Raw genomic sequence first — 11,707 nt, forward strand, 5'->3', positions numbered from 1 at the left:
TGAATTAATTTAATTTTCTATTTTCTATTTTCAGTAACTGTAATTGGTTATCTCAACTTTAGAGTACTTCTCGGTTAATTCAAACGAAACGTAAATAGAGTAGCTGAAGAGGTTCATTTGTGGCTACATTAGTTGACACCCGTTTACTCTGTGTGATGCAAAAATGTAATAATCCCATTCACAATGAACCTTTGGCTACAACAAACTCATAATCTTCCCGATTTGTTATCTATGGAGTGTGGATTACCATAGACCGCGTCTTCTCATTTGCATGTATAACATGAAATATTGATGTATCTTAAGCTTCTATTCTTTGGTAAGTAGGTAACATAACAAGTTTCATCGGGACTTTTGGTCTATGATTTCGATGTCATCCTCACATGGATAATGTAAGTATGGTTTATAACTCCAACCTTGGCAGTTCTATTCAACTTGGCCTTTATCTAGGGAATATTGCTAAACACAAATTTTCATTATAGACGAACATATCCGTCTATAGTAAGAGACGGGTCAGATCCCTCTCACAAAGAGGCAAGTGGGAGGGCAAGTTGAAAACCAAGTGGGTTACCATTTAGCCTCTCACTTGCCTCTTTGTGAGAGGGATCCGACCCGTCTCATTATAGACGGATATCCCCCGTCTATAATGAGACTTGCTGAATGTTGATTACTTAAATTTACGTGGGCAAAAGCTATAAATCCAAATATATGTATATGTACGGGGGCAGAGTTTATGATTTGAAATATAGTAGAAAGGTCTAATTAGTCACAACACTGTAATTGACTTTTCGAGAATAATAGTGGTTATATTATATGATTGAGACGTACCCCATACCTAGAATTTGCTCATATTTGTAATTTATTTATTCTAATAGGGAGTAATCCCTTATTACGGGAGCTCTGATAAAAGGATAAACAACTGGTCACAAAGTTTGCTTTATTTTATGGACACGGATTGAATCTCCGACCTTTGAATCAAGGGATGAAGTAAGCCACTAACACACCAAAACCACTTTGTTTCAAATTTATTAATTATCTACATGTTATAACACACAATGGGCTTTTATACTTGATCAAAACAGACGTGTTTTCATGGCCAACAGTGATGTACAATAACTAAAAAGACAAAATAGTGTAATCATTTACTGTATATATTTTATTTATCATAGTTATTAAGAAAATGATTTGTTCTATATTATTACAATATTTTATTACATAAGTATTATGATGTTCTTTTGCAATTGTCCACCACAATTTGTTTGGATCATTCGAGTACGTTTTATCCATTTTTCATGTCTAAATTATTTATAACAAGATATTGTACATTCAGGCAATATATTATTTTCTTTATGAAAATTAAACGCTTATTTATATCTACTATTTATACATGCCCGTGCAACTTTGCACGGGTCTTAAACTAGTATTTATATAAATATATTACATATATGCATTAAATCAAATCGAAACAATTATGCAATATTATATATTATGGAATCTAACTTGAATTATTTATAACATACTTATGTTATATTTTTGTATGTTAAATAATTAACATCTCTATACATCTAATAAACTATAAAGTTTAATAAAATTGCATAGATTTTAAATTTAATATATAATTTTATGATGTTAATAATTAATAGTAATGTTTATACTAATTAATTATTTTATTTTAAGAAAATTGATCATCTTCTAGTGTTCTATAAATATTTAGGAAAATTACCAAGCATCTTTTTTCTTTTAGTCTCCTTGAAATTGACCATCTTAATTAATTATTTTATTTTAAGGAAATTGATCATCTTAATTAATTATTTTATTTTAATGAAATTGACCATGTTTTAGTCTCTTACAAATATTTAGGAAAATTACCAAGCTTCTATATAATTTAATTTTAACCGAAACTTAATAATATTTGCATTGAGATCCCTTAATCGGGTCCATCACACGGTGCTAGTGATTTAAAACTATATAATATAATTAATTTGTATAACTTTCTTTAATTACATGGAAGTCCATTGGTTTCTGGATTTAATACTCCCTCCTATTCTACATAACCTTCCTTATTTCCTTTTTCATCTATTCACAATATCTTCCCTCTTTCTTTATTTAGTAAAGTTTTATACTTATTTTAATCAACTCACCCCACAACAATACCCCACAATACTCATACTTTATCTTATTTTAATCACCTTACCCCACAACAATACTTATTTTAATCACATCACCCCCACAATACCTTCCCTCTTTCCAATTATCTCACCCCACCACAATACTTTAACTTATTTAATTCAAACACCCTTAATTTTTGTGCCATCCATGAATAGAGAAGATTATCGGGAATAAGAGGGAGTATATAGTTATTGATTTGCATCGTTGCATGTAAGCCACGAGTACAACACAATTACAAAGCATCAAGTGGAACCATACAACTCATACAAGTGGCAGACTGGCAGTTAACCTCTTAAAATTAGCCGCAAGTCTCCATTAACCAGTCTTTAAGTTTAAAACGGGCAAAATAAATACGGTATTGCTCTTTCACATACGCCTTTTACTCTTGCACATACATTTTTGTCATAATATTTCCAAACACTACCCTCATAATATCTCTCTCTTTCTCCTAAAACCCAATTAAATATCACTCAAATTCTTCAAATTATAGATCTTAATACCTTATCGAACAAGTAATTACTTCGATTTATCAAAAAATTACATTAATTTGTTATGTATTATACGAAATTGTATTTAGCGTGAAAAATGAATTTAGCGAAGCTGTATTGCAGCAATACACAAAGTTGAATTTGTCGAAACCGTAGTCAGGCAATACATGAAGTTTCATTGTACATTAATCAATTTTATATTTCAATCAGATTGTCATTCAATTGCATAAAGCGCAATTTCAACTAGTCATTACTTGCAAATTTGGAACCTATGGGAGTCAAATGAGAACCATGTAATTTCAGATGCCGAGTGTTGCTTCTTTTGGGCTTATATTCTTAAGAATTGGAATACAGATAGATATTGATGAATTATTTCGTTCAATATCATGTAGACATTGACTACCATGTAATTTGGAACCTATGGGAGCCATTTTTATATTTCAATAGATTGTCATTCAATTGTCTTTTAATTTTTTTTTCCAACTAATTAATGAATTATAGTCGTTGATTAGGGAAAGCAACTGGTGTATGTGGTCGGTTTCTGGTAGGTGGGTCACTGGTGGTAAGAGTGGTTGGTGGTGGTCAGGTAGGGGAATGAAGGTGATGGCAGTGGTGGCAAAGGGGCGATTGTTTTTTTTTTTAATTATTATTGATGTATAGTATGAGAGATAAGGGATGAGAGAAAATTGAAAATAAAAGGGGTAAAAAAAGTAATTTGTGTATGTGAAAGAGTAAAATACGTATGTGAAAGAGCAACACCCAATAAATATCACTTGTGTATATAAAAATGCATAGAAAACAATAATATATTTATCTGTTATAAGTAATAAATGGTATGATAATTGATCCCCTCTTTAACTTAAGACGGATATTATCATCTTAAATGAAAATTTGTGTAAAATTGAAACTTATCAAAATTGATCTAACCCGAGATATCCGATCTGAATAGTTCGATCCAAAATTGGGTGAAACGACCCATGTTGAACCGGTAATCGATAACAGTCTAATTTCTCTTAACTTGAACCGAATCGACGACCCTTGATTATACATGGCAAACAAGTTAATCGGGTCATGTCAGTTCAAACTGGGTCAATATATTTAGATTGTAAGAGGTCGAGGCCGAGTTTGGTCATTTTAGATTTGGGCCATTTAAGGTCAATTATTATGAAGTTATTTACGGTAATAATCAGTGTGCAATAAATTGGGCCGGATCAAATCGGGTTCAGGTCAAGCCTAAGTCTTAAGTTTGGGTGTTGATCAGGTATGGGTCGGGTTGGTCATTCATGCCGAGTAAGCTTTGTCAAGGCTATTGTCTACCCGTGAGTCCGTGACTCAATATATAGATACAATGAGGCGGATGATTTGATAACGAATTAGCTCCTAGCTAAGACCAATTTGACATTCATGTTATTTTTTTTAAACTTAAAAATTAAAATAAATACACATATAAATGATTTTAATATAAAATTATCTATACCAAAGTGGCTTGGGTGTAGTGGAGTTTGGGAGTGCCTCAAAGCGTTGCAATGGCAACGAATTGAGAGGTCCCAGGTTCGACTCCCCTACACGGAGTCTTTGCGATTACTGTCATCCTAAAGGATGTCTTACATGGCACACGTGGTTTGCAGGGTATTGCATGTGCCCGGGGGGATTCAACCCCTCGTCACCCAAAAAAAAAAAAAAAAAAATCTCTTTAAAATTAAATATATAAGGAAAAATATACGTTATTAACCTAACTTGTTAAGGAACCCAATCAAACACAACTAACTTATATATAGACACCCGAGCGTTATGTCGAGCCTAAAGCGGAGGTCTGTCACCTTCATAATTGGCGACTCAATTTTGAGTGTCATCTTTGAGAACAATTATTTCAAGGGGCGAGTATTGATACACAATAAAAATAATCAGAAGGGCTATTTAATAATTCTACATTTCTACCTCTATTTGATTTCTTTTTCTACCTCTATTTTATAAATAACGGAACAAAACTGTTTCAAAAGACGATACAAAAATGGAAAAAGAGCGCCGTTGCCGGGGATCAAACCCGGGTCACCCGCGTGACAGGCGGGAATACTTACCACTATACTACAACGACTTTGTTAAATATGTAGAAGAGCAATTTAATACTTAATGGCTACTATATGAAGTTAGATGATCAAATGCAGGCTTAAGGTGGACATGGGTCGGGTTCACCGTTCACATTGAAATTTTTAGCCCAACGACAAGGGGGTTAGCGGGTTTGGGTCCGGTTAGTGGACTGGGCTTTTATAATTTTCTTACAATGCTTCATCCATGTCCATCTATTTTGTGAATCGAATGGGTCCAGTTTAATGGACGGGGCGCCCCTTAAACAACTATATTACGAACAAATTAAAGATTCCTACTTAAAACTTAAAAATAAAGCTTTTTGACATCATTGGATAAAACTGAATCTATAACGTACATTATGATTTTATGCTACCTAATATGATAATTTTCCCTTTTCACCCGTCACCTGCACTTAGCTCGTACGAAAACTACGGATCGAGACGGTTATTAACTTTTAACAGAATACAAAATTTTCATCTAGAAAATCCAGAGGAAAATTGATGTAATACGTATTTGAGAACCTTTTTTTGTTACACTAAAAGTAACAAAAGAATATTACTTTAGATATGAATATAATAATACATTCATGAATGATTTAAACAGCAAAGGGGATGTAGCTCTAATGGTAGAGCGCTTGCTTTGCATGCGAGAGCCGAGAGGCACGGGGTTCGATCCCCCGCATCTCCATTTTATTTTGGAAAATTATACATTTATAGTTTTATACGTTAAAGTGCTTTTAATGGAGTTTTTTTCAATGGCAAGATTTCATGAAGGTGTAAAGTCTTGTAAATCGGTTCATATAATTCACTTTACATCATTACTAAGGCTCTGTTTGACACGACACTTCAGGTAGCTTATTTGACCAAAGTAGCTTATTTGACCAAAATTTCAGTTACCTGATTTTTTTTTAACTGTTTGGCAAATAGCTTATTTGGTCGAATAAGGTACCTGAAATAAAATGCTACCTCAGGTAGCATTTGAGAAATCAGGTACCTGAAATGACTTATTTTCCATTTTGTACCCCTTTATTCTATAATATTAAATAATTTTCATATCCTTTTACGTCATTTTACCAAAATCGGCTACCTTTTCAAATTTGCCAAACACATTTTTATATAATCGATTCTTATCACTCCTAATTTTCAATTCTACCTTATCATTTAGCTTTTCGAGTTTTGATTAAACTTTTTTAGTTTTAATTCCTACCTTTTCGATTTCAAATTCCTTTTCACGTTGTTTTGCCAAACAGAGCCTAATTAACTAAGAAGTGATACATTTGTTTTCATAGGCCTATCACGCGAATACGATAAATTGTATTCCCGTCTTCCCAATCATTTGCTGTTAGGGAGTAACTATTACTCAAATACATCTGAACTATAAAAATTCTCCAATATGACTCATTTATTATTAACTCGTAATATCCTTAATTAAATTGTAAGATGGTTAAGGTGTCAGGTGTGACTAAGCCCGGTGTTTCTCAATTTTCCTTTGAAGCTCTTCGCGTCTTGCTCCAGTAACCCTGTCGATTTCTTCTCCTTTCCTAATGAACAGGAATGCCGGCAGTGCTTGAACTCCGAACTCTTGTGATACACTCTGCTAACATTCATAGATGTTTCAACTTATTAGCACAATTTAGTTGACAAAGTCTTAATGAATTTTAAAAAAATGTTGATGATAATAAAGGGCTTACAAATAATTCATCGACATCAATCTTGTCAAACTTGACGTCAGTGTAATGAGCAGCAAATTCGTCAAGGACTGGTGCCATGTATCGGCATGGTGAACACCATGAAGCCGTGAAGTATATCACCATCTACAAAACAATGCAAAACATAAATCAGTATCCTTTACCTTATTATTGAATATGCCTAAGACTATACGCGTATTTTATTTATAACATCATCCAACAAAATCATTTCACAACAAATGTACTATTCTACGTCCCAAATATTTGTTTACTTTTGATTAAAAATACTGTCACAAGGAATAAAAAATCAAACAAATAATTGGAACGTAGGGAATAACATTTTTTCGTATAGTGGGCCGTGTAGGAGTTCTGTATGTACCAGTTTATCAGACATCTTAGAGGCATGAAAGTATTTCCTCCAACATGCTGAGGAGTGAAAGGCAATGACCCGGTTGGTGTTCGGGGTGTGACCCGAAAACTTAGCACCAACATTGGACTGATTTTCATAACGAGACGTTCCATGACCGATAGGCGGCGCCCTCATTCGGCGAAATTCAGAACATTGGGTAGCAGGGAACTTGTAGCAAGCAGGGGTTTGAATGATAGCCCTACTTTGAATTGGCATTTCTCTTCTGTAGTAGCTTCTTGACATGCTTGATTTTTGTAGAGATTTTGGAAAATATATCACAAAAGCAAATTAGTTGTTGTAACTATTTTGCAATTGATTTTGTGTTTGGATTGATGGATTAAAAGTGTTTGATGCATGGGGTTTTATAGTTGAAATGGAATATATTGTCTTACTTTTAAGAAATGTTAATAAATTGTCAATTGATTCCTCTAAAAAAAAACCTTGTGCGGCAGTTGTTTCGAGAGGTGATCAAATGCAGGCTTAGCCGAACATGATCGGGATCACGTTAACTTTTTGGCTCACGAACAAGCGGGTTTTGGATGGGTTTGTGGGCCAGACCTTTGTAATTTTTTTAAAATACATGGTTTATACCCGCTTATTTTGTGGGCTGGATAGACCGGACTCAATGAACAAGATTGGATGACCTCATGACCCTTAAACAGCAAGTACTATTCCACACATGTTTCTTATGTGAAATAGTTAAGCTTGGACTAATCTTGCGGCAACTTCGGTTGACTATTAATTCCATACATGCATTTGAGATTTGAGTGTCTCCTCAAGAACAAAAAAATATTTATTTTTAGCGATTTTGGCTTGGTTGTTATAGTACTTTTGTCAAAGGCATAAAGTGATGCTTATCGGATTACCCATCGGTTTGAGTCAATATTGGGTTACGGGTCAGTCCGTTTTGCCCGGGTTCAGGTAGGAACTAATGAGGCTACTTCGGTTATCGGCTTATTCTCTAGTCGGATTGGGGTTGGTTTCGATTCCCCCAATTTCCGGTTATATCGGGTGGGGTTTCAGGTGGGGCGTCCCAGCTTTTGCCAGTTTTAAGTGCATTGTACAGTGTAGAACGATTTCTTTGTTTATAAATTACTCCCTCCGTTATAGTCAATATACGGAGTAATTGTCTATTATATTATCTTAATTCTTATGGGAAATTCAAACATAAATAGGTAAGGTAACTACTGATCAAAATGATAATGATAGATGAATAGTGTTTACCCATTTAAAATATCGTCTCATACTATAAAATAATCTTGTCTTATAGTCTGTAATTATTTATGTTAACGTACAATAACTAGTGAGTACGGTGCATCATGCATGCAATGTACTCCCTCGGTCCCGGTCATTTGTTGTCTTTTTCCATTTTTAGGTGTCTCAGTCATTTGTTGTCCTTTCTATTTTAAGAATGAACTTGATGAGTGATTTGATCATTCTCATTCAATTTGTTCCACTTATCATTTAGTTATTGGCCTTTTTCTCTTTTCTTGTTCTTTGTGCCAAAACGAAAGGACAATAATTGACCGGGATTACGCAATTTACCAAGAAACCCCTTGCATGTATAACTACAGAAAGCAAAAATTTAGGGCTATCATGCATAGTAACACGGACCATGCAGTCTGAAACTTATGACACTACCTTAGTGGTAGAGGAGATAGATAATATTAGCCGTGGCATGCATTATATATAGGTGGCCAAATTTTATGGTATACTCTCTCTGTTTTTTTATTTGTTGTTTTAGAATGATGCACATGAATTAATAAATTATTAAAAATTGATATTTTACTAATTACGTATGATAAATGATTTTTGAAAATCAGACCATTTAGCTAAAAGTACCTACGGAGTAACGAAGTACTCTCTCTCGTTTTATTTTAGATTGCACACGGAACTTCAAAAGCGTAATTTCAAGACCAAATACACACTTTAATTTATTTCAAGACCAAATACACACTTTAATATTCCTGACTAGTACCACTGGGTGGAGTACATAAGTTGAAATCCGTGCCTTATTTCAAGCCCTCCAAATAGCACATGTCACTTTTATAATCTTTACTCTTTACTCATCATGCTTCTTTGTACGTAAGATTACGATTCTACACATGTTTCTTGAGGGGGGACTGATCGACGATTCATGACTATACATCCGAGAATATCTCTTATTATTTATTTTCTCGAGTTTTATTTTAAAGTTTTTGAGTTACTGTTTTAGTGTGAAGTTTTTGAAAGACATTTACTAAAACATTACACTAAAAAAATATAATATTCTTTCAAAAACTATATTTATAAATGGTAATATCTTTCGGAAAAAATGTGCATATGTTCAAAAACAAAAAGGTATGAGATACTACCTCAGATGCGTAATCTTTTTTCTCGACTAATCGAGGAACCAATGTATGCCATGATAGAAAATATCGAATCTTATGTGAAATAATTAAGCTTAGACTTATCTTGGGACAACATGGGTTAGAGTATTAATTCCAGACATGCATTTAAGTGTCTCCCATAAATGAGAGAGCAAATCGTTGAATAATGCCTTGAATCCGGTAGTTGCTATTTAGGATGGCTATTACATGAGAGGTTGGATTAGGGTTTTGCTTATGGATTTATTATAATTTTGATTAGGTTTTAGGTAGAATCCTTCATTCCTATATGTACATTTTTGTACATCACTCGAACAGTTATGAAATCTCAACTTCTGTAATTTGAATTTAAAATCAGTAATTCTGTAATACTAATAAAATATCTCTTTCTTCTACCGGCGGACGTAACTATGCAAATGCATGGTTCGTGTCATTATATATAGGGGCGGATTATGTTCCAAAATTTTTGTCGGAGTTAATTTTCTATTTTGTAGTTAATGAGGATATACACACTATTGAGTGATACTTAAGCAATATATTGAGCGATATAATTAGGGGTGTAATCGAGCTGATTTGAGCTCGAGCTCGAGTGGGCACAAAATCGACTCGGAATTCACTGAGCTTAAAAAGACAAAGCTTGGAATCTGCTTGGCATAGGCTCGAGCTCTATTTATCTTTTTCACTTTTAAAATAAAATTAAAAATAAATTTGTTTTAAGATAAATAACAAACATAATTTTTTTTACAATTATAATGAAAAATATAATCATAAATACTAAAAAAAATATTTCAATAATAACACAAATAGTTGCAAAATACTAAAATTGAAAAATAAAAAGATTAAAATGAGCATAAACAAGCTTCCTTTCCGAGCTCTACTAATAAGCCTGTAATTGGTTCAGATTTGGTCATGCTTAGCTCAAAATCGGCTCGACATCAATTTTGACCGATTTCAAACCAAGTTGATTCTAAGGACTCTACAAATCAGCTCAAATCATTTACAGCCCTAATTATAATATACCCTACACACTAGCTAGAGTACTATCGCGACCGTTAAGGTAGTGTCGATAATAGATATAACACCACAAGATGCATTACTATATTACAACATTATTTTGATTAAATTATCATATCTTTGAATAATAATGATACAACACCACCAAATACATTACGGAGTACCTCTGTCTCAGTCAATCATTTACATTTGCTTTATTTTTCCTCACAAAATAAAGCAAATGTAAACTGTTTACTAGGACATAGGAAGTACCGCTAGTTTGTCTTTGCCACGTATGTTATCTAGACTATACTAACAAGAACAAGAGTTGATGATAGAACTCGTTTTTTCGAGTCTTTTTACTAGATCACTATATCATAATAACCATATTATTGGATTAAATCAAGCCCTATGTTTCTCAATCTTGGTACGAATCTCTTGGTGGTTTGTCCCGATAACCTTATCGACTTCTTTTCCTCTCTTGATGAACAAGAACGTAGGCATTACAGTTACTCGAAACTCCCGTGATATATCCTGTTTCCATTTTTATTCAATTATCGAATTATCAGTAAAAATATACGGAGTACTAATTAATTGATCAACGTAAAGTATAACTTAGTTCTGAGTTGAGAAGAGTCGTACAAATAACTTAACAACATCGTTCTTGTGGAACTCAACGTTAGTGTACTCAGTAGCAAGGTCGTCGAGGATGGGCTCCATATATCGGCAGAATCCACACCATGATGCCGAGAAGAATATTACAATCTGTATAAAATTGTACGTATTAGATTATAGGAGTTGTCGATATAATTCTCGACCCAACTTTTATTAAGTATACATACACTGGCAGTGTAGATGTCAGCTAGTTAGTTTAGCTGGTAAAATCATGAGCAATTTTTTATATTTTACATGACGTACATTCGCAAATTGACAATAACTTATTAATACGATGTCATTATACTAACTTACCAGTTTATCCGAGTGCTTAGAGGCTTGAAAATATTCTCTCCAAGAAGAACAAGAGTGAAAAGAGATGACCCGGTTTGTATTAGGCCTAATTATTTCAATAGTCATATTAGATTGATCTTCATTTGAGTTCTTAAAATTACAAGAATCGGTAGCCACCTCGCTTTCCGCTGGTGGCGTGTCAGTCCACCGGTGTGCATTACAGCGGCGGTAGGCACGAGGAGTTGCTCTTGCTTTTGCTTCCTTTCTTTCACAAGAGGTAGAAGACACATTTGATCCCATGTTGTATTTTGTGAGATAAAGAAAAATTACGTAAATATTTTAAATTAAATGAGGGCAAGATAATATAATATATAGAAAATTAAATGGCTTAATTAAATGTGTTTGTGTTAAGGTTGTTTGTGTTTTGGATGATTATACACTTACACTACTAGGGTTTTTATATACGTCTATGAGAATATTTGATTTTTCCATTGTAATTCCCACAAGAAAATTTTGATTACATAGGTGTACTTGCCTGTACTATGTCCTTGTTCACTACTCA

General features: G+C 33.5%; 2 protein-coding genes and 1 non-coding gene across 3 annotated transcripts; all 3 read right to left on the reverse strand.

The window, feature by feature from the left end:
- Positions 1-4,677: 4,677 nt before the first annotated feature.
- Positions 4,678-4,749, reverse strand: TRNAD-GUC (transfer RNA aspartic acid (anticodon GUC)). Its single transcript has one exon. It is a non-coding gene; the product is annotated as a tRNA-Asp (tRNA).
- Positions 4,750-6,033: 1,284 nt separating this feature from the next.
- On the reverse strand, positions 6,034-7,155 carry LOC141602340 (thioredoxin H5-like). The gene is made up of 3 exons (XM_074422637.1): positions 6,809-7,155; positions 6,433-6,555; positions 6,034-6,335 (listed from the first exon to the last, which is right to left on the reverse strand). Exons 1-3 carry the CDS (start codon positions 7,079-7,081, stop codon positions 6,204-6,206), a joined length of 528 nt encoding a protein of 175 aa, XP_074278738.1. The 5' UTR covers positions 7,082-7,155; the 3' UTR covers positions 6,034-6,203.
- Positions 7,156-10,451: 3,296 nt separating this feature from the next.
- LOC141602339 (thioredoxin H2-like) lies at positions 10,452-11,450 on the reverse strand. Its single transcript, XM_074422636.1, has 3 exons — positions 11,167-11,450; positions 10,840-10,962; positions 10,452-10,731 (listed from the first exon to the last, which is right to left on the reverse strand). The coding sequence occupies exons 1-3, from the start codon at positions 11,443-11,445 to the stop codon at positions 10,600-10,602; spliced, it is 534 nt and encodes a 177-aa protein (XP_074278737.1). The 5' UTR covers positions 11,446-11,450; the 3' UTR covers positions 10,452-10,599.
- Positions 11,451-11,707: the final 257 nt, after the last annotated feature.

The sequence above is a fragment of the Silene latifolia genome, chromosome 9, assembly GCF_048544455.1.
Source record: "Silene latifolia isolate original U9 population chromosome 9, ASM4854445v1, whole genome shotgun sequence".
In the NCBI taxonomy this organism is placed as follows: domain Eukaryota; kingdom Viridiplantae; phylum Streptophyta; class Magnoliopsida; order Caryophyllales; family Caryophyllaceae; genus Silene; species Silene latifolia.